The sequence below is a fragment of the Aspergillus nidulans genome, chromosome VIII, assembly GCF_000011425.1.
Source record: "Aspergillus nidulans FGSC A4 chromosome VIII".
Lineage (NCBI taxonomy): Eukaryota > Fungi > Ascomycota > Eurotiomycetes > Eurotiales > Aspergillaceae > Aspergillus > Aspergillus nidulans.
The window spans coordinates 4,200,770-4,222,718 of record NC_066264.1 but is presented as its reverse complement, the minus strand read 5'-3'; the positions used below and the strand labels follow the sequence as shown (position 1 = coordinate 4,222,718).

At 50.6% G+C, this 21,949-nt stretch overlaps 7 protein-coding genes across 7 annotated transcripts, besides 3 other annotated features; 5 read left to right on the top strand and 2 right to left on the bottom strand.

Annotated features, from left to right (window-relative positions):
• Window positions 1-21,949: part of a sequence feature (contig 1.5 561..450355(-1)) that runs on past both edges of the window.
• ANIA_00213 (uncharacterized protein) lies at window positions 1,615-3,206 on the top strand. Its single transcript, XM_652725.2, has one exon. It carries the CDS (start codon window positions 1,954-1,956, stop codon window positions 2,899-2,901), a length of 948 nt encoding a protein of 315 aa, XP_657817.2. The 5' UTR covers window positions 1,615-1,953; the 3' UTR covers window positions 2,902-3,206.
• Window positions 5,313-6,742, top strand: ANIA_00214 (ankyrin repeat domain-containing protein; the record flags this gene model as incomplete). The annotated part of the gene is made up of 3 exons (XM_050611024.1): window positions 5,313-5,417; window positions 5,506-6,345; window positions 6,722-6,742. 3 exons carry the CDS (start codon window positions 5,313-5,315, stop codon window positions 6,740-6,742), a joined length of 966 nt encoding a protein of 321 aa, XP_050469297.1.
• Window positions 8,632-10,405, top strand: ANIA_00215 (TauD/TfdA dioxygenase family protein; the record flags this gene model as incomplete). Its single annotated transcript, XM_652727.1, has 8 exons — window positions 8,632-8,887; window positions 9,016-9,029; window positions 9,263-9,322; window positions 9,374-9,538; window positions 9,611-9,710; window positions 9,787-9,945; window positions 10,046-10,225; window positions 10,281-10,405. The coding sequence occupies 8 exons, from the start codon at window positions 8,632-8,634 to the stop codon at window positions 10,403-10,405; spliced, it is 1,059 nt and encodes a 352-aa protein (XP_657819.1).
• ANIA_00216 (uncharacterized protein) lies at window positions 11,563-12,758 on the bottom strand (the record flags this gene model as incomplete). The annotated part of the gene is made up of 2 exons (XM_652728.1): window positions 11,563-11,881; window positions 11,998-12,758. The coding sequence occupies 2 exons, from the start codon at window positions 12,756-12,758 to the stop codon at window positions 11,563-11,565; spliced, it is 1,080 nt and encodes a 359-aa protein (XP_657820.1).
• Window positions 13,111-13,135: a sequence feature (Short protein (ANIA_11263, CBF89956.1) was converted to a misc_feature.).
• Window positions 13,174-13,226: a sequence feature (Short protein (ANIA_11263, CBF89956.1) was converted to a misc_feature.).
• Window positions 14,735-16,525, top strand: ANIA_00217 (uncharacterized protein; the record flags this gene model as incomplete). The annotated part of the gene is made up of 8 exons (XM_050611023.1): window positions 14,735-14,739; window positions 14,911-15,063; window positions 15,108-15,576; window positions 15,603-15,707; window positions 15,784-15,997; window positions 16,049-16,071; window positions 16,125-16,310; window positions 16,349-16,525. The coding sequence occupies 8 exons, from the start codon at window positions 14,735-14,737 to the stop codon at window positions 16,523-16,525; spliced, it is 1,332 nt and encodes a 443-aa protein (XP_050469296.1).
• ANIA_00218 (anion exchange family protein) lies at window positions 16,841-18,992 on the bottom strand (the record flags this gene model as incomplete). The annotated part of the gene is made up of 8 exons (XM_652730.2): window positions 18,753-18,992; window positions 18,340-18,695; window positions 18,084-18,259; window positions 17,817-18,020; window positions 17,578-17,773; window positions 17,253-17,536; window positions 17,063-17,153; window positions 16,841-17,010 (listed from the first exon to the last, which is right to left on the bottom strand). The coding sequence occupies exons 1-8, from the start codon at window positions 18,974-18,976 to the stop codon at window positions 16,841-16,843; spliced, it is 1,701 nt and encodes a 566-aa protein (XP_657822.1). The 5' UTR covers window positions 18,977-18,992.
• Window positions 19,557-21,703, top strand: ANIA_00219 (SET domain-containing protein; the record flags this gene model as incomplete). The annotated part of the gene is made up of 7 exons (XM_652731.1): window positions 19,557-19,745; window positions 19,794-19,868; window positions 19,928-20,284; window positions 20,332-20,376; window positions 20,448-20,674; window positions 20,745-21,306; window positions 21,362-21,703. 7 exons carry the CDS (start codon window positions 19,557-19,559, stop codon window positions 21,701-21,703), a joined length of 1,797 nt encoding a protein of 598 aa, XP_657823.1.

Genomic DNA, 21,949 nt, shown 5'->3' with positions numbered 1-21,949 from the left:
ATTTTAATGTTGATGATCCGTGATAAAGACAAAGGTACGTAGTTGAAGCCTTTGGGAGTCAAGGCCTGCCGGCCGCGTGGTGGCGGCACACTGCAAGCCACGCAATATTGTATGTACAGGTATAGAGATATAAATTAATCACAAGTATATCAAGCGTACAGACCAGTCTCCTACTCGTAAACAGAATAAAAAAATTCTAAAAAAAATCCTTAATTAAAGATCTAACTCAAAACAGCAGTAAACAGTAGTAAATAAACACTGTAGACTTTCCGTTACCCGGTCCTTCCCGCCGTGGCAGCCCGCAGTGGATTCAGAGCTTGAGGAAGTCGAACTTTGATCCAAAGACGAGCAGAAGACTCGGGTTTAAAGATTGGGACAACAAGTGCTGTCCTCCAATGGCAGACGACGAAGATGTGCGGATGGATGCTGATGCCTGTCGACCGTTACGTGTCATGGCTCGTTTAGGGAAAACGAGGCTGGTGCAGACAGGCAGTTTGGAGCGGCGGATGACTCCGGCTGTTGAACTTGGAGCCGAGGGTTTAATATAAATGGGCTGAGAAAGGAATGGCTTAGCGACGGCTGGAGATAGATGAGGCGAGTGAAGCGAGTCTTCTAGAAGAAGAATCATGCTATCCAGCCTGCTATCTCTGCGGTTTCCTGTTTGATCTCCGTTGCCTCGTGGCAGACGGGCACATGATTTCTGGGTATTTTAAAGAAATTATAATAATCATGATACAATCATCCAACCTCTGCTGATCAATGATCATCCGCGCGTTGCGCATCCCACGTTGCACTTTGCACGTTGCACGGCACTGGCACGGGAATACCTCCACAGCGACTGATAATCATTGCTCTTACGAATCCAGAATCAGAGCCAGCTCAATGCCAGTGCCACTGGCGCTGGCATTGAGCTGGAAACGCTCGTCTAGAAAGATGGATCATCAAGCGAGCGTTGAAGACGATCATCTTCCCCACCATCGACCTCATCGACCGGCGACCCTGAGCTCTGCCATTGCTCGAGTCGAGTCGAGACTAAAGACTTTTGCGGACGCTGGAGGGACATTTGGAGACGCTGAGACGCCCTAGACGCCTAGACAGACATTAATGCATGCAGCCCATCTATAGAGGACCTCACCGCCGTTTGAACAAGGATGAAGGCAAGAAACAGGATAATTTCTTTGTTATATTAAGCATTTTAGCAGGAGACGGGATTGAGTTGACGTCGTAGACCCGTAACACAGATATCGAACCTGGAACTTGTTTGATAACGACGGCAGCAAAAGCAAGCAAGCAGCGAGCGAGCGAAAAAAGGTCCCGGCTCAGTAAGGGATTTCTGCCTGAGGTTTCAGTTTTCGATACTAAAGAGGAGTCGCGGGCGTCACGCTTGATGAGGAAGGACGGCCAAATACGACACGTATGAAAACATCCCGGTACGGCTAGCAGGGGAGCCCGGGACAGCCCATCCAACAAGAGATAGAGTTGAGGATCTGACAGCGGCTAGATTACGACTAGTGCGGTAAGAGGTCGTAACGGACCCACAGGGCGACGGGGTATTCATCCCTCACTCCAGTCTCCCAGTCCCCGTCTCAATTCGAAATCTCCTGCTTGCTTGCTGGCTTGCTCTGCCTGCCTTCATTTCTCCCTTCCTTCCTTTCTTTTTTTTCTTCTTACCCCCTTCGCCCTCTCGATTCCATTCTCTCGATTTCACGTTCGTCGATACCTATCGACCAATTCTACCTGTCGAAACGCAGTTTCTGATTTTCGATTCTCGGTCCGTTCTCCTGACCCATGGAACTGGCCTAGGGTGCCGCCCGACACCCAACACCAGCACCACCACCAGCACCACCACCCCAACACTCCACGTCAAGTATACGCCATCGAGCTGATGATACCACGACGGAACGAATTTTGATTCCATCGATCAGATATTCTGATATTTGCTATACGAAGAGTATGCCCACGACCCAAATGGACGCCTTGGGCGCCTTCACCTACCTGTCCGACAACCTCCCCACCTGGATCTCTCGCCTCGCCGACCTCTCAGCCCATACAACCGCCAAAAACGCCGAATTCGCTGAAGCGTTCAAGCAACACTCAGCGCCCTCAAAACCGCGTCGTCGCCGCAATAGTTCTGTTTGCTCGATCCAAGCAGACTCGCTTGCGGCAAATCACAGCCAGTTGGGCGTGAAACGCAGACGACAGACAAACGATGGATCCATCGACTCATGTAACGGCCCTACGGTGATCAGTACGCGACATAACCTAATTATTCACTACGATGGGTATACTCAGAAGACGCTAGAGGAAATGGTGCGAAATATTGGGACAGCACGAAATAATCTACGCAAGGGCAAGATGGCTCAGCTGCCGCTGGCTGTCGGTGGCCTGCGATCGTCGTCGAGGAATACTGCTCGCACAATGCTACCTGCTTTGGATCCAGGTGCTCCTGAGAGCGATTTGCTGGCTAGTATACGAACGGCACGGACACGGGGCCCGCCCGCGCCGCCGCAGGCGGCAAGAGAGTCGCCATTTGACCTTGCAGATAAAAATCTGGAACTTGCACATAGCTTCTGCGAGACAGCAGCGTACCATTTCCTGCGGGTGGGGGCCTGTGCTTCAGAGCTGGAGAGCGTCAGGGACCGATTCAATGTCCTGCTCAAGCTCGCTACGGAGGAAGTCCAGCGTCTCCGGGAGGAACAGGAGGCGAAGAAGAAGGAACAGCTGGACGAGAAAAAGCTCGAAGCCGACGCTTCGACCAAAGTCACAGTTACAATTACAGAAACCTCCGTGTCGCCGAAGCGACCGGCATCGAACGAGGGACCCGTCGAGGTCGACGATGACCAGGGCTCGGTGGAATCGCTTGATCTGACGGCATTCAGGGTCGGTCGGCTGCGACGGTGATCCGTCCATCTCACTTACATTCTCTCACTTAAATCTCACTTCAACAAAACTGCATCGACACTCGCTTTCATCTCATTTCATTTATTCCTGTGGTTCACTAGGTTGGGTCTGCTTTATCGGTCATAGCGGGTCTTTCGTTGTTTTTTTTTTACGAGCGTGTCCTGTCCTCTCCTGTTCTTTTGACTGAGCGTGGTGTTGGCGGAGTTTCGGCATATTTTATCTTTCCAACCATGCACTATTTACGCATCATTCTGGATAGTTCTCCATATATACGTATCTACGGTTATATAGCCGAATACCATGACGACGAGAATATTCAGCTCTTCGAGCAGTCGAACCATGTGATCTTCTGACTTCTAGCGGATTCCGTACTTTGTCCCGCAACGCCAGTGGAACACACCCTGCGGTATCTGATTCGCCAGCAGAGCCCGAAGCTTAGGGTAGAGGTCCCCGATCCCCGGTTCTGGCGGGGCCGCTGCCGGCGCCGCTGTATTTTATCCCTGCTTACCACAAAAGTGAGATGATGGGTCATATTTGTTTCCAGCATGTGGAAACTGTCTGATACACAACTTATTGTTGAATTTAGGTTGGCTACTCAATCGATCCCAGTAATGCACGCCATTGCTTTGCAGGCGATTTGGCTTGATTCGGCTTGAGGCGTACTTCACAGCGTAGACGGACGGTAAAGTACCCCACTTACTGTGCATAGGTACTGTGTTGCCGCGGGAGAAACCGCTCAGCTCAGCTTAGGCTCTGAAAGTATCTGTATGACACCAAGATAGGTAGGTAGCGGGGGAGAACAGCGGGGTTCGTTAAACTTCGTAATTCAATATGCTCTACACTAGATCAGGATGTTCCTGGTTGGTCTCTGTATGCATGCATGTTGATATCTGGTTCTTCTTGCACCTTATTTGATGAGGTATTCTGCAGACAAAGTCGAACTGTCCAGCAAGCCGAGCAATCGGGCAGTCGAGCAATTGGGCATAGGAGCAGTTGAGCAATTCAACAAGTTGAGTAGGTGGAGTAAATCGAATGGTGGACAATATCTTGTGTGAGAGCTTTGGCCAGCAGGGCAAAGTGGAGTGCTGACTGACTTACTTTCCAATGTAGGTTACGTAGTTATTCCCGTGCTTTGTATGCGTCATCCAAATTGTGCACATTTCATATTTCCTCCACGGTACAGAGTACTTACTATACTTACTGTACTTACTGTCCTCACTGCGCCTACATTGTTGATTGATCATTCAGGTATCGCAAACGAGGTCACAATGTGCCTGATTAAAGGTCAACGAGGAATTTGGAGTTCATAGAACAATCCAAGAATGTTGAGGTGGTTCAGCGAATCTGGAGCACAGGTATTGTCCATGGATCTGGGCAGTCGGGCAAGCCTTTACCTGGCACTCTCAATCTATACCTTCCTAGGCCAAGCGCGACAAAAAGGATCATATACGGAGTGATATACGGAGTTATATGCTGAGTTATATGCTGAGTGATACTGAGTCCTTGATCGCAAAAGATGTAATGCGGGTTTAACGGCCCGTTCGGTAGCGTTCCTGACAGAGCTATAAAAGAAAATAGAGGCAATAGAGGCGCGCATGAAATGGAAGCGTATCTATTCTTAGACGCTCCGCAGATAGGGAACATGGTATATGATCTGATCGATTACCGTACCGAGTAAGCAGCGCTTTCCTTAGCGATCGGACGATCTCGTGTTCGAGAGGCATGCTGCACGTCAGATATCATGATGTGCTTTGTAGGTATACTTGTCTCGCAATCGTATGATCACTAGCTAGCGGACCAAAGACCAACTTAGGGATCGTTCCTTGATTTCCCGACATTCTGAGAATCAGTGTAGCGGCGGCATCATATCACAACAGCGCTCAAATCCACAGGAAGTTCCTATGGCTCCTATTCTTGCTCGCTGGACGGTCATGGACTTGGATATGGGCGACTGAGGGCCAGTCTCAGTGCCTCAGGCCACTGGTACTGTGGCATGACTGCTGGGCGCTTTATAGTGGTTGGGTATATATAAAATTACCCCAGCGGTTCATAGATCTCTACGCCGTATCCCGCTCCATCCTCGGTAAAATATCCCTATGAATTGGATCGATCTGCTTTCAGAAACAACCGTTAGCGAGCCCACTTCAAATTCAAAATCGGCATCTAAGACCTTTCACCGACTCGACGACAGTTGATCTATACCCTATCTACCCGACGGCGGATACCCAAGTGGTTCAGCCGCGGCCCAGCCTCCCGATTTCACATTTTAAGACCGCATCACTTAAAAATTTAATTCAGAATTTTGGGATCAGAGAATGAATGGCACTCTGACTGTCAATGTTAGCGATAGCATGCCGGAGACTACACTGCAAAAAAGCGAAGTGGACGCAAGAGAGGTTGAAGCCGTTGGGATGGATGCAGAGCCGTCGAGTATACTGCTGATCGAGCCGCAGTCGCCTGGCCAAACGAGCGCAGAGTCGGATGGTTCTCTTACACCTCAACGCACGGCAGTGATTGTAAGTATACTACTCTATGTAAAGAAAAAATAAAAGAAAAATTTCAAAAAATGGGGAAGTGTTTTTTGGCTAATCAAACTATGACCAGAATCGCTCGCCCAAAGGGCAGCCAATATCGCCAACAAGTAAATTCAACAACCTCATCCTCAAGCTTGCCGCATCAACGCCGCCTGCCAAGGAAGCTAAAGAGAAATTGCTCCTCGCAGTCGAGAAGCTGATCTCCGACGGAGCGAGTCTCGACTGCACGGACAGCAGTAGGCGCACACCCTTGCACCGTGCGTGCGCCAGCGGCACGAGGGACATGATCGCGCTGCTTCTCCGCCATGGCCCAGAACTGAAAGGCGCGCGCGATCGACGTGGGAACACGCCGCTGCATGTCGTCTGCTCCGAGAGAAGAGGGTCGGCATTTGACCTTCGGACTGCGGTGAGTTTCTTCATTGATGCAGGGGTTGATGTGAATTGCGTGAATGAGGAGGGCGTGACGGCCCTGCATCTCATCGCCGAGCGAGGAGAGGAAGAATGGATTAGCACGGTGGAGCTACTGCTGCAGAATGGGGCGCAGATTGGCTTGGGCGATGGGATGGGAAAGACGGCGCTGCACAAGGCTACCGTCGCCGGGTGCGCAGAGCTGGTAGAGGCATTGTTGCAGAATGGAGCGGCAGTTGACGCGGTGGATGATCTGGGCCACTCGGCGCTGCATATGTGCGTGGTCAGTGAGAGTCTCGAGGCGATGGAGGTGCTGCTGAGGTACGGGGCGGATGTGAATTTGAGGGATGGACGGGGCCATACAGTACTGCATCTGGTCTGCCGTTACGGATGGGTTGAAGCGGTGGATATGCTGATGGAGAATGGGGCAGACGTCGAGATCAAGGACCAGGACGGGTTGACGGCGTTGCAGTTAGCTAAAGAGACTGGGGCTGAAGAGCTAGTGGAAGCACTTCAGATGAAGGACGGGACCACCAGAGGACGTTCAAGGTCACCGGCCGCCCGACCTGCAAACGGTGAAACTGATGATACAGCAGACCCAGCTGGTCAGACAGGCGAGGACAAGGATGATGATGGGGCGAGTGTGGGAAACACGGTCGAAGAGCGGTTAGGTTATAATCACGCAGACGAGGCGAGGGAGGAGACGGAGAATGAGGTCAATGGTCAGGGCGGTAGGGTGGGGGACAAGGTGGACAACGAGGTAGAGGATAGGATAGAGGATAGGGTCGAAGACATAGCTGACAAAACGGCCGAAGATCGGCTGGTCGAGACACATAACGAGCAGCAGAATAGGGCAGAAGAGGCACGCAATACAACAGACACCGAGGCAATCCTGGTGACTGACGAGGCGACAACTGAGGAGGGAATGACCAATGGAGAAACGCGGCCAGCGATCAAGGACAATATGCTCGCGAGAAGAAGAACCAGGAGTGAACTGACGATCAAAGGACTGACGAGTCGAGAGGAAACGCGCAGGCAAGACAGGGAGACCACGCAGGAGATCCCCATCCAAGCCCACCCTAACCTCTGGGCTGGGGTCCAGCGAGATAACGGGGACGGCTTCACCCTCGCCCGGTACGACAACCACGATATCAGCTTTGACGCCAAGCTTGAATCCATCCGGCCAATCTTCCACGAAGGCAGGGACATGCACGAGGTGCAGATTAAGCTCAACTTTATGCGGCCGTACTCCATGGACCATCGTATACGGTATGCCAAGGTCGACGTCAACCTTGACTCTCGCGGCAGCGAGGCGCCTAACATCCGCGGGATCATGCCGCAGGCGGACCGGATGGAGGTATCGGAGCAGGAAATCACCTCGGGCAAGACGTTCACAGTGGGTGCGTCGGGGAGCGGCGGCCCCTCGAACGTCAATATTAGCATGGAGGGTTCTAAGAGCAAGAGGTCCACCTTTAAGGGGGTTCGCATCATCCATGGGGCAATTCGGGACCGGATGCACGCTTCGTGGAGGCTGTACGAAGAGCCTGGCAGCCGGAGCGGACTGCCTGAGATCGTGCGGCTTCTGCTGCTCATTTACTGCGAGACAGAGTTCGATATCCGGCTCGCGCTCTCCGTCAAAGCGTGCCATTTCTTAACATTTGGAATTCCCCGAACGTTGTCAGCCCGGCCAGGCCCGTCATATACAGTCCCTACATTAGACGCTATCACGGCGCACGAGCACAGTCTCCGGCTCAGGCAGATGTTGGATGTCGCAGACCGCGCAGCTACAATGATCGAGGAATCCGGCAGAATAGAAGACTTCTTCTCTCGCGCCATGCGAGAGCACAAAATCCGCCATCTGATCATGAACGGCTGGCGGGAAGACGCCCTTCTCCATGAGTGGAGTGATATCCTGGAAGATGTCAGGACAAACGACTTTACGGCCCTGCGTTCGAAGTTGCTCGACATGGACCGAGCAGAAAGACTGAGGCTGGAGCCCGTGAGACGGGGATACGAACCGGAGGACGATGTCAGAAGGGTCGGAGACGCCTTTGTGGAAAGGTCTGGCGATAGGGGGCCACGGCCGCGCAGCTGGGAGAGGTCCAGACGGGTCTCGGACACAGTGCCTTTTGCTGAGATCTACGAGAGTGATTCAAGATCTGCCTCCCCTAGCAGACGTCCACGGTACCGCGAGAGATATCGGGCATCGACGGATGACTATAGTGAGCCCCCCAGGATCAGAGTGCGCCATGGTAGGCCTGCAGCAATGATTTCTAGCTATCGTGGGGAGTATACGAACGGGCGTGGAGATGGTCGCGACCTCCATTCGGGCAATCCGCTCGAGAATTTTACTGCAGTTGGCCCGGGATACCATATCTCACGGTTGGCATGAGTTACGATTACAATACCTGCTTTTCTTTTTTCTTATGTTTGTGGTGGAGGTCTCTTGCGCGTTCGGTCTATTGCTACTACAGCATTGTATATACACAGAGAGCATCGAGACACTGCATACAGATCTCTTCAAGGATAATCGGCACAAGATCTGCATGAAAACACTAAAAGAGGAACATAGATCACTATATAGTGGCAGCCAACGTCTCCAACAATGCAATCCCGCAGAAACTGACGCCATCTCGCATCCCCAATTGCACCATCTCAAAATGATATTGCTCTTCGACACATTTGATAAAACACCCGCCCCTCTCCCGCTTTGCTTCGTACTTTGCACTTCTTTCAAATAAGTATCAACTTCTCTTGAAACAAACTAGACCCGGGAAACAGTACAGAAATGGCTCACCTCCAAGCCCGCCAGCACATCTCCCCAGACTCCGGGTTCCCTGTAACTTTGCACCCCCTCTTCAACCCCGGAATCTCCTCGCATGTTCCTCCTGAACCAATCCGAGACGAGATTACACCGCCCCCGGACCGCGCCTCTTTCGCAGATCCAGAGAAACGTGCTTTGTTCTCTCCTGGTGTCAAGCGGATCAATCTCACTGAGAGTATCGGCACGGTCCTGGAGGGAGTCCAGATTAGCCAGCTTAGTGGTCAGCAGCTCGATGAACTTGCGGCACTGGTGACGGAGCGCGGCGTTGTCTTCTTTCGAGACCAGGATTTGGATACGGAGGGGCAGGTTCGCGTTTTTGAGCATTTTGGTATGTCTCGTGAATCATAGCGTCGGGGCTGAAGGTGTGAAGAGGTGAGAAGAGACTAAGCTGGCACATAGGGATTCTGGATAGACATCCAGCACAAAAGGTTCGTCTCACTAATTCATACTATTAAAGTTGCCCTTGCGGAATAGTGCTGATTTTTCCAGTAGGACCAAAAGGTTGGTTTTCTTACGTTATTTTAGTTTAGATTTTGTTGTTTCATCTTTTCCCTTGTAGTCTCAGTCACATAGCTTGATATCTGACCCGGCCTAGTTCGTCAACATCCACGGAAGCCGCGAAGACCACCGCGAGATACTGAAGTACACACCATGGGTACGTCCTTTCAAGCCTCAGTGAAAATAGATGCTAACGGTGGGTTGACAGCCAAGCGGGGACTTTCACGCTGATACCTCTTTCGAAATCAACCGTGCGCTCCCCGCGACCTACGCTCCAAAATACCTGAGATTCGCTGACACGAAAGGAACAGCCCCATCCTACTCCCTCCTTCGAATGGAAGAGCACCCCGAGGTTGGTGGTGACACGGCCTGGGTACGTAGCCCTAACCCGTCTTCTAATCCGTCAGTACCATGCAGCTTAGAGCAAGGAAGAATGCTAAAGCAGGCAAGGAAGGTCTCGCAATACGGCCTCTACGACGCTCTCAGTGACGCATACAAGAAGTTCCTTGATGGTTTGCATGCTGTACATACCTCCCGACTGCAGTGTACGCTCCGCCTGTCCATTCCTTTCATGCCCAAAAAAGATTAGTGCACCGTGAGAGATAACACTCCTAACTACAGACGACACAATTCTTGACCTCTGGGGCACAGGCCCGAACCGGCCGCCTATCGACACCCACCACCCAGCTGTCCGGACCCACCCAGTAACGGGTCTGAAGGCACTGAATGTAAACCCAGGCTTTGTGACGGGGTTTGCTGAGTTAAAGAAGGCTGAGTCTGGTATTTGCCGCCCACTGTACCTGCATTTCATCTTTTCTTTTACCCTCAGAGAGTGGACGCGGATGAACCAAGATCATGCTAACTACTGGTTCTGGTACAGACAAAGTTCTCGACTTTCTAGCGTACCATATCCACTCTGCCGACGACCACTACGTGCGCTGGAAGTGGGCGGTTGGGAGTGTGGCGATGTGGGATAATCGATGCACCTTGCACCGAGTCATCCCAGGCACATATGAGGGCAAGAGGAGGGGGATCCGAACTACGGTGTTCGGGGAGAAGCGTATGCCCCAGAAGGACTGGGATCGGCGAGATGAAGTATGGCTAACGAGGTACAGCGTACTTTGACCCTGCTAGTGAGAGCCGTAACGAGAGGAACGCGAGGGAGAAGCGGGAGAAAGAGGAGAAAGAGAGAGAAAAAGATAAAGGAGATGGCGTTCTACCGGTAGAGACTCCTGTGTAAAGGCCATGAAGCTCTGTACTTTCCCTTGATTGCTTGTGTGCGGCATAGTTCATATTGTGGTAGTTGCAGGCAAATGAGTGAGATGAGCAATATAGGGTTCGACTCAGTCAAATGGGACTCTATGGGCGACAGACCTTATAGATGAGCAATGAGGAGCATCTAGTTGTGTTGACGCGTAATATAGCTCTTGTGCTTGAATCAGACAAGCATGGGAAATGTTTTCTGTTGACAGATATGTACTTCGAAATAAGATCCCTCTTGCACTCTCGAATGGCCATTCATGGTTGCGAAGGACTTTCATCTGCGGCTGACACAAATTAGGCTCGATATAAGAAGAATTATTTGACCGTCAGACTTTAACTATCATGATGATCATGAATGCATATATTCGCGACCTCAAAGAGACACCTTGTATCACAGGAACACTACTTAGATTAAGCAGCGAGCTCGGTTTTTGCCACATCAGTACAGACAAAATCCGTTAACAACCCTTTTTCACTCTAGATAAGTCCCCCCTCTGTAATATGCAACCGACCAACCAAAAAATCCTGGCCTTTCAAGGGCCCCATCAACTTCCAAGCCTCGAAACAAGAAGTATGTTTCAACTAAAGCGCTGTATCTAGGATCTGCCCCTAATCTCGTAAATACTCAAACTCTTCAGGCTCCTTCGGCACTAAGAAGTCTCCTTCTCAGGTGAGGTTCCCTAGGCTCCATCCTAGCTCACTAGCGCTGATCAACATGGCTTCTAGCCCTTCCCACCACATAGCAACATTAGAATTATCCGAAACCGGTAGGTGATCAAGGTTATTTCTTTTGAGTGTCCCCGTGCTGTGGCCTTTCATTATTCCTAGGAGCAACAGAAGAAGGCACCTGGATTTGAGGAGAGGACTGTGATGCGTTGCTGGGTCAGCCATATACGTTGTAGTTATAATTCAACATATCAATGGCCACGACAAGAGAAGTGATCTTGCCTCTCTATCAGGGAAACAGTACATTTAAGACGTGTCTTCTAAAGTCACTTCAAGACGGGGTCAAGTTCTTGTTCTTATTTTTTGCTGGACCCTCGTTTAGGACCGGAGTAAACTACTCAGCGGCGCTGAGATGGATGCAACTGCGCTTAGTAGTGTTTCTGTATAAACTTGCGAGATATAGCATCATCACCGGTTAAGCATCCAATCCATACATTCATATTCGGGTTCGAGAGCTTTACCCGTATGAAGATGCACGTCATGCTCCACCCCGACGTCGAGCGAAAAATTTCGCTGCCGCACGTATGCCTGTGTACTACAAGCATAATGGACGCTGATGATACAGGACCGTACATGGATGAACACGAATACTGGGTGAATGTGAACTATAACGCCCGAGCCAAAGCGTCCTCCACAGACCAGACGCTGCGTCTGGAAGTACTCGTTAATTGCCCTTCTTATCTGTTGCCAGAACATCAAGCCCCGTTCCTTTCGACATGATGTGATCCTGCCCACGAAATAGTCAGTCGGAGCCAGCCATGATAATTTTTTGGAGAAATCCAATAAAAATAGGGAGTGGACTAGCTCACCAAATATACCCCCGGCATACATGAAGTCACAAACCTCGCAAAGCCCGCACTACCTCCACACCAGAACTTTTTCGCCCTGCCATCCGTGATCTCACTCACGACCTTGTTACAGTAAGTCATCAGCTCCTCCCTCTCTATCCCGTCCTTTCCCTGCGCTCGGTCTTTTATGAACGCCTCAATTGGCTTGTACATTGAATCTTCTGGGAGTTTGTACTCATCAAACCGCCCAACCTGCCCCATACTCTGCACAGCGCCAGTGACAACCGACAGGACTCTCACGTCAAACGGCTGGAGCTCAAGGCGGAGTGTCTCAGCAATGATCTCCAGGGATTGTTTTGACGCTGCATATACGCCAATGTATGGGCAATTAATATGCCCCGAGACGGAGGTGATGAATGTCACTGTCCCGTTCGCGTTTATGAGTAACGGAGCGAAAGCTTGCGTTACAGCAAGAGGGCCCCATACGTTGCTTTCATAGAGGTCTCTTGCGTTCTTCAGATCCTGGTCGAGGATTGGCATGAAGTGCCCTTGGCCAGCGTTGTTGATTAGGTAGTCTAATTTGCCGGTGCCGCCGGTATGGGATTTCACTGCCTCCACGGCAGCCGTGATTTCCTCATTTTTACAGACATCGAGGGGTAAAAGAGTAACGTTGGGTAGGTCAGCGAGTTTGGACATTTTGGCTGGGTTCCTAGCCGTTGCAAAGACGTAGTAGTCCTGAGCTTGGAAAGTTAGGGCTAGACCGGAGCCGATGCCGTTGTCGCTGCAGCCGGTGATGAGGACGGTCTTCCTGAGCATTGTGAGTTACTCGGTGAGATGAGCAAGCTGATGTACTCTAAGAAGGAAAGAAAAGAATTACATATATGTGTTGAGTGTGGGAACATAGGATGCAGCTTATATGTCCAGGCCCACTCTAACAATACAGCGGTGGCTGCGGAAGGGCGCGGGAGCTTTGAAATCTGACTGCTGTCACACCACGATAATGCCACAGGTTAGTTTCCACGGTTCATTTAGTTCGATACTACCCTCGGGTATTTTCCATTTGGTTCAAAAGTTCCAGTCAGTATATAGACAACCCAGTCCCGCGCGGCGAGCAACCAGCTTTAGCCGACGCTAGCACAGTACACCGAAGCCCTAACTAACCGCCAACATGCCTCTAACGTCGCCCAAGATACGTACATATGAATTAATAACATGATACTCTTCAATATAGAGAATTGGTTTCATGTCATTCATAGGATTTATCTGTGTGGTTCTTACAAATGACTGGACGTCCTCTAACCAGACTTATCCCAGTCTCCGCAGCCCGTCTCTTATTACTACAAAAAAGCAATAAGCTCGATTAGCCACCACCCTGGAAGAGCTTGAGATGATTTTCTCATTCAAAATCTCTCAATTCTCCTCAGCCTAGCATAGTCCGAACATCCGCTCAATGACATTCGCGTTTCCGTAACTATTTTTCTCTCTCACCAAGCAAGTACAGCATCTTCCTCATCTTAGTTGTTCTGTACTGCGCGTTTTCCATTGCAGTGCAAGTGGTACATGCCCGTAATGGTAAGATGATTGCAAGGTCATCCCAGTTCTTGACTGCTTTAGCTACCCCTTGCGTTACACATCAGAACACAGGGTGGGCATATAACCAATGAAGTTGGCTTGTTCCGTACTCATGCCAAAAGACAGATGTAAATGATAATGTCCACTCTCTCCATACAGTCGAAAACACAACTGTGCAGTTTGCGCAGTTGGGGTTTTAAGTTTTCATGAAACCGCAACACCCCTCTCTTATAGCTTTGATGAGTCCGTCTGCCTTCAACGGACCGACCGGACTGTTTGGAAATGCTATATTCAAATCATGCTATCTTGATTGGAGGTGCTCAAATGTGTCCCGGTATTTCGCCGCATACCGGCGTTTAGAGATTTCAGCGCATCATCTGCTCTTCAAGACCTGCCTAGGACAATGAAGAGTTTTGCCAATAGGCTGCCCATGGTTGACGTGTCCGTGGTGGTTTGTGATACGATGCTTCAGGGCGGGATTTAAACCACCGGCTGCAATGATGATGTCGCCGGATTCACATCAGCTGGCTTCCAATACGCCTTGCAGCTGAATTTTGTTGTCCGCGCAATGCTATAAGAACATATTTTGAACTCGGCATTAGCTACTTTCAGTACTCGGAGCAGCATTTATTCCAGGACAGATATGGAGAAAAAGGGCCCGTAATGCTCCCAGCCTTGTATGCAATCAAACCAGGAAAAATGAGCTCCCAGAGAATAATAGGTAGAAATACTTTGGTCGTCAACGGCACAGCTTTCAATTCCACTCGTCATTTGCATGGCGGCGTAACGGCCCCTGTAACTAAAGTCATTAGGAGGACATTCGTACGAGTGTTACTAAAAGACGCAATAATATCATCTCGCTTCTTCGACGGCACGGAACCATCGATCTGTAAAACTGGAATGCCTTGGCTTTTCAGCAAGCGTTCCACAAGGTGAAAGGTTCTTGTCCAAAAGGAAAAGATAATACTGTGGAGTTAGCTTTGTACTTAGCGCCTGAAGCGATGTGTACTCACAGTTTATTCGTTTGGCACTGCTCAGATATTCTGTTTACCAAGTATGAAAGCTTCGATGAATGGCCGATATCGGCTGAACCTTGGCTGCACTGTACATATTGGTCTCGCTTGTTTCTTTTCTTACGTTCACGGTTTCGCCCGCATATTGAACATTGATCTTTTTTAGACCCTCTGGAAGAGAGCACTGTCGAGTCGGGTGCGGTGGGGATGTTGTTATATTGAGCGAAACAACCGGTACACAGTAGATGAGGGCACTCAGTAAAGACGCCGGAATCCGGGTGGCTCGCATCATCAATAGACGAAATTTTACGGCAGCACATTGCGCATTTTGCTTCATCCGATTGCTGTAAGAGAGCAAATCACTCTTAATGAACGGGCTCGAGTTGGTTGTCCTCATATTTACAACACTGGGGGTGTTGCTGGCTCCTCTGGTGCCGAGTAGTCTATGTCTATTGTGGCCTCTTGATTTTTTGGCGGTTCTTCATGGGCGTGGGACTCGGGGGTGACTATTCCTTGTCTGCTGTGATATGCTCCGAGTATGTACACTGCAATGTACTTATAATACCTACTAACATCACAGGTTCGCGCCCACCCGAATTCGAGGCTGGATGCCGGCGGCCGTCTTCTGCTGCCAGTCCCTCGGCTCCCTAGCGGCCAACATGGTCGCCCTCATAGCCGTTGCCGGCTTCCATCATCGGCTTCTGGAGGACGACTCTGGTGCTGGCTGCACGGGGCGCTGTGTGCAAGATGTCGACCGCATCTGGCGCCTGATCGTTGGTCTCGGTGCGGTGCCAGAATTCATCGCCTTGTGGTTCCGACTGACAACCATTGGGTCTCCACGATACACGGCCGAAGTCACTCAAAACAGCTTGCAAGCGGCTGCAGACGTCTCCTACTTCTTCCGGCCAGATGAGGCCATCCCTGCGCCGGAGATGGGCCAGATCACCGCCACAATAGTTATCTCACCTGCAACCACAGAGCCAGTCTTGTATCCCTCGAGCGTCAACTCTACTCGGTCTTCTGTCTCAGAGGTCACCCCCACCGTCGACGTAGACAGCTTTTGGGTGCATTCAAGCTCTTTTCTATTCAACCTAAACCATTTCGAGTTCTGATGGCAACGTGCTTGGGCTGGTTTTTCTTGGATCTTCCTCTCTACGGGCCCGGGCTGATAAGCCCGCATGTTATCAGCACCATCTGGCCTGGCAGAGATAACCCTGATCTCGACATATGACTTCCTCCTTCAAAACTCCTACCAGAGCATGGTCGTCGTGTCCTCTGGCGCGGTGGTGGGAAACCTCATAGCTATCTTCACCATCGACCGGCTCGGACGGCGCAACATCCAGCTCAACGGGTTCTTCTGGCTTTATATCTTAAATATCGTTGTTGGAACTTCCTTCTGTCACCCTGAACAGAGGACAGATTCTTCGGCCCTTGTAGTATATATATCCCTGTGTCAGATCTTCAACTTTGGTGCGTTCTTCTCCTCCTACTTGAGGCTTGACTAATAGGACCTATTGACAGGACCAAACACCACGACTTACATTGTAAGTATACCTAGATGTGTCTGACTGAGAACGTTGCTGACATCGTATTATAGCTCCCTGCAGAACTCTTTGCAACGCGCCTTCGCTGCACATGCCACGGTCTAGCTGCGGCCGCGGGAAAACTTGGTTCAGTAATCGCCCATATATTTATATCCTTCGTCGACTACGGATCGGCTCATACCATAAAGATGATTCTAGGAACTTGCTGGGGTTTTCTCTTCTTTGGTAAGTTTGCCGATGTGTGATCGTTTCTACAAAGCCCTGTCAATACGAATAGCCTATCGGCCTTCATGTTGTTCGGCCTCGTCGCCACCTATTTCTTCGTCCTGATGTTCGGGACTCTGATGGAAAAATTAAGTCGCTTGAGAAGTTGGCTGATGATTTAATGTCGGACTCAGGACCTTTGCCTGAGACTCGTGGGGCAGGGGGTCTTTTTTTCTTCGAAAATGTATGATCCACCGGGCTAGCTGATATAATAACGTAGCCCATGGTCTATTACGCCTCCAGGCCGTGTATAATGCCTGCTAGTCTTGTTTATATGACATATTTAAATGTATTCACCGCGTTCTGCCCAAGAAGTTTTTGGTCTTTTCGAGATGAGTCAGGTGATATACGCAGCCCTATACTATGTACAGCATGTTCGGCCGATCCCAAGGTCAGCTCTTTAGTCCTCATCACTATGGTACCAGAGCTTCATATCTCGCTATGTCACCAGGCACATGCGCTTAAACCATAGCCAAACCTATCCTCTGCCTAGGGTCTGCTCCTTTCATTCCGCATCCCAGTTCTCCAGGCGTTGCGGCTTCCCACCTAGACTCTCCATTACGGCACTATTACTAGTTGTCAGGCTATCCAGAATCCGCAGTTCGCCGAAGCTGAACCATCTCGGCAATATCCAGACACGAAAGGGGATCATTGCGATGATCAGGATGGGAAAACCTGTTAGGTAAAATTAGCGCCAACATTAATCGCTTTAGTTGAGTGAACACACCGATAGCGGAAATTGTCTGCGAGATGGCCACGCAAGCCGCAACTGGTACGATCTCACAAATAAGATATAGGATGATCTTCCTTCTCTTGACCTGTAGCAGATTTTCATGTTTTGGAATAAATCTCCTCTCCCGTAGTAGGAAGACAATTTTTTTCACGATCCCATTCGACTCAATCGAGCCCCAACCTACAATGAAGAATACACCCGCAGTGACAGCAGCGGGTATTAAGTGCAGGACAATAAGCAAGGGGCCAGTCATGGTTCCTATTAAAGCAATGCCCATGAGAAAATGTGAAACGCGCTGCTCCGTCACAGACGTCGCTTTTGTGATTGGGTAACGGATTTCGGGCTCTTTGGTGATATCGTTGGAGGGGCAGGCGGAGTTGGTGTAGGTGAGAACAGCAAGGTCGGTTTCGTAGACTGTTAGGGAGTCGGTATGAACAGGGGCCTGGACAGTTGTGTCAACAGATATCCCTATCCAGGAAAGGAGGTTGTCAAGTTTAGAGTGGAAGTACCTGTGGCACAAGCCCATTCGGCATCGGCAACCCTGTTATTCCTGCGATAAACGCCGTGCATCCCAGTAGGAAGAAATCCCAATGAAAGCCGGCCGGCTTCTTCAGCGGAAAATGGCGAGCTTGCGCTGTGAGGCTGCTGATATTCTGCGCGGCTTGTTAGCCTCTTTCGCTCTCTTTCTGGCAGCGATACATGTGCCTAATTCGGAAGAAGGACAAAGGGAAGGGCGAGGACAGCATACATGATCGTAATAAAACAGCAGCATGATCAGAAACCCAAAAGGCAGCGCCGCGAAGACCCATTTCACCTCCAACTCCCAGAAATGGATCAGCCAACCTCGTGGTTGTGTCGGGTAAAATGCCTTCGTGATAGGCACCATGGAGATTCCGGCTTCTCTGAGGGGCCCGGGAAAATGCACGAAGCCGGTCCAGAAGAGAGTTCCTATCTGCAGGTGGGTTAACTGGAGAGTACGGGCATGTATGGTGTGGGTGAAGAGGTAGAGACGTACCACATAGGCATAGTCAGCGAGTAATTTCCGAATCCAGGGCTTGCAGACTGTGCTGGAGCCGACCCGTTCAAGACCGTAGACGGTAAAGAAGTACAGGACTGCAATGAGGGAGCTGAGGAATCCAGCTGTTGGACCGTACAATGCGAACTCGTTGCTAAGCTCCTCTACGCCCTTGACTGCAGCGATATTTATCAGCACCACTCCTCGCTGCCGTATAATGCAGGTAGGAACAGCGAAAACGAGTCAGAGAACGTACCGCAATAAATAATCCCGACATACATTGCAAAACTTTCGCTCGAAAAGTCAGTCACATAGCGCATATAATCGCAAAAGTTGCAGACGGCCACAATCCAATGGAAGATTGCGGCCCAAATGGCCGTCCAGCACATGAAGTTTGCGTATATGGCTGGGTCGTACCGCGTTATAATATCGTAGATTGTGTAGTTGAAGAGCGAGATCAGCCCCGTTACTCCAACGATAGTTAATGGCTGTGCGGCCAAGACGCTGAACACCATTGCCGCCAGTGCTGACGAAAAGAGGGACTCGTTTATCCCATAGAAGTTTCCTGTGCGGCGGGACATGTCTAAAGTGTAGGCTATTGCAGGAAGCAGGCTGGATGGTTTTAGTGGACGCACTGTAGGAGGACAAGGAGATGGGGAGGGAAACTACTTGACAAAGTACATGCGGACGGTACTAGCAACGGTCCGGTAGGTAAAAGCGTCGGTGATATCGCTCCAGTAATATGGTAACCGGCGGCGGACATCATGGTACATGCCTCTTCCTGGGTGAAGAGCCTGGAATCCACGCCATCGTGAGGAGGGACAAGCGTAGGAGGTGGTGAATTTCTCACGAAATACCGGGGAGGACTGTACAGGAGGACCACCACTCTCCATTGGGGAAGAATCGAACATGGTCCAGGTGAAGGGTCTAATGTACCTGATCTGTAGGAAGCATGGCGATGAGGGAGGCCGAGTGGGCGGGATTAAATAGTGGACAGGACCAACCATATAACATCCGGCATATTCTTGGGCTGAGGAGCTAGCTATAAGTGGATCGTTGGGATCACAGCTTCTCATTGGGATAAACGTATGGGGTTTCCATGGAGGCGACCAGTTTGGTGGCGAGCCTTATTCCTTTAAAAGGCTTTATATCTTCATATTGTTCTTGTTAGCCAAAAGGCGTCTGGTATATGTAAGGCTAATACTTGAAAAGCAAGTATCATGGATCCTTGTATCTTTCATTTCTCTCATCATGTCTTTCTTCGCTGGTTGCCAGTTTGATATTGCTAGCCCTGTCTGAGTATTAGCTGAGTCAGCTCGGCTGCCCGGGCAGATCTTCGTCTTGGCTTGAATGTGGAGTCTTTTCCCATTGCTCCATCCTCCTCAGTTTCAAGATTCCGCATATCTATAACCAGAGTCACAATATTCCCAGGCAAAGTGCTTGCCGCATAGAGCACAGCTCTGGCCTTGCACCATGGCCTCGAGCTTACCCCCGCTAGTCTCACAGCTGTGCGACCTCTTGCATAACCCGGTCCTGCCTGCACAGCTTGCCTCGGCTATCCAGGGCAATAGTAGTGGTAACGAACAGGACATATTCTTGAGGATAGACGCGTCGATCACTACGAATGCCCCATCAGACTCTCATTCCGGGTCTCTCCCGTTGGTATGTTGTAACCCGCGTTCAGCCGAGCCCAACTGACCTTCTACCTAGGGATGCATCAATCTCCGCACTGGAACACTCGTGCCTTTACAGGCGCTTACACCCGCACATACTCCTGACCCAAGGGTAGGACCAGCGCATCCTTATGTGCAGTTCAAGGGGTAAATAACAACTGATGCTCGCAGGACGAGGAAGCAGACACCACCCGCTCGGACTATACCTCTCATTTCGCCCCCGAAGAACATGGCCTCGGGCCGTCCAAACGGCACAAGACCGTGAGCGGACTGCGGCTTCCTAGTCACTCTTCTACAGGTAATACAAAGCTTGGTATCATTCCTAATGGGGAAACGTCAAATGACGATTCACAAGACGCGGCTCCAAAATCCAGTCGCCAGGTCCACAGCGACACCCGGTTTCCCCAGCGCGCAAAACGGGACCAAGGGCTCGAACCACCGGTCTTAGAGCCCACATCCTCCGATAAGCTGATCGCGGGGATATGGAGGCAGATCTATTCGTCTGTGCAGTTAAGCCGGGAATTTTCGGTATGTCAACTATCTTCCTCCAGGGATCCGTCTACTGACGCAAATAGAGTATCACACCCACAATCAACATTCGGTCCGGCGCAAGTCTGGAGGTAAGCATTTGGTCCCAGACTTTTTTCTCTATAATTTATTTTTTTTAAAGTATATCTGACACGCTGCGCAGGTCTTTCAATCCGTCAACAGCCTCTGTCTCCACTACTATAACCGCAGCCAATCCTCGCGTGCACTTGAGATGATCGTGCAGGCGTTCTGGGTTGAATCGTTTGAAGCACGCACCGCCGTTCTCCAATATGAAAAGCCAATCTTGTCCAGGACCGAGGCGCGCATGATCGCCATCCGGGAAGCATGTGTTGTGCTCAACTGGAAAGAAAAGGACCTACGGAACAGGATGTACGTCTTGACTCACTCCAACAACTCTCGATAGGCTTTTTTTTGTTGAGGTCCTGACAGGTGTTTGCAGGGCTATTTGGCGCGGTTACAAAGAAATCAAGGACTACGGCGGATGGGCAGCGCTTGTATTTGCAAGCGCAGGGGTATACAGGTTCTGTAAGTACCGCAATGAGTTCGGAGAGGGACTGTTTTCTCGGCTACGGCATATACGGTCCAGTCTGGAGGTTGCGGCCGACACACTGCATCCCGGATGGAGGGATCTGTTGAAGGTGATCCAGCAGGAGACGCTACCTGCTTACCGCGGGCATCCGCATGAGTGGGTTATAATGCCAGATGGCCCAGCTCTCCCCTTACGGGATACATATAGGCATCTGAACTTGCCGACTGGGCTACAGTACAAGTTCATCGACGAGTGCGTGCTTGATAAGGACGTTTTTGGGGACATGGATCCCCGCAAAGTTCCCGAGCTTGACGAGGATACCTGTCCGATATGCCACGAGAAACAGTCAGACGAGATTAAGGAGAACCAGTGCATGTGTTTTCCAGCCCTATTCGGTGGTATTCGCGCGCCAGTACCGGTACAGATTTTCCGCACGACGAGCGGGAAGAATAACGGTGTAGTTGCTCGCTGCGTAAGTCTTATCCCCGGTTGAACCATGGCATCGAGTGCTAACTGATCTGGGAAAGTCTTTCGACCGCGGCACCGCCATCGGCGAATTCACCGGGTTCATCACATCTGGGATCACCGGGGTAGACGTGATGATTGGGGGTTCGAAGGCACGGCCGTATCAGATCTTCCAAGGGGGGATGGGCAATTTCACGCGATTCATCAACCACTCGTGCCGTCCAAATAGTCAGTTTCAGCGGTTCTACTGGCGGGGGAAGGAGAGGATCATTGTTGTCAGTAGGGGTGTACCCGCCGGCGCTGAGATTACGGTGGACTATTCGGAGGGATACTGGCGGGAGCTGGAGAAGAGCTGTCTCTGTGGTGAGGCGTGTTGTCGGTTTAGGGGTGCGAATACGCTGTAGGCGTGCTGGAGTGCATGGCTGACTACGTGGTGCCTGAAGATGGTATGTCTCATGACATGATGAGGATGCATTGACTTGGAATATGTTAATATCTGAGCCTCACCCGCAGCATTATGTCAATCGTAGCCGTAGGTGAGTTGACAGGTCCAGAGGCAGGAAACCAAAATGACCCCCAGGTTTCCGGTGCTGAGATTGACCCAAAGCAGCGTGCAAACCGTACAGCAATAGGATCAAATGTCTTGAGAC

What these genes read in the sequence shown, in the direction of transcription:
- ANIA_00213 (XM_652725.2), top strand. Translation starts at nt 1,954, where the DNA reads ATGCCCACGACCCAAATGGACGCCTTGGGCGCCTTCACCTACCTGTCC.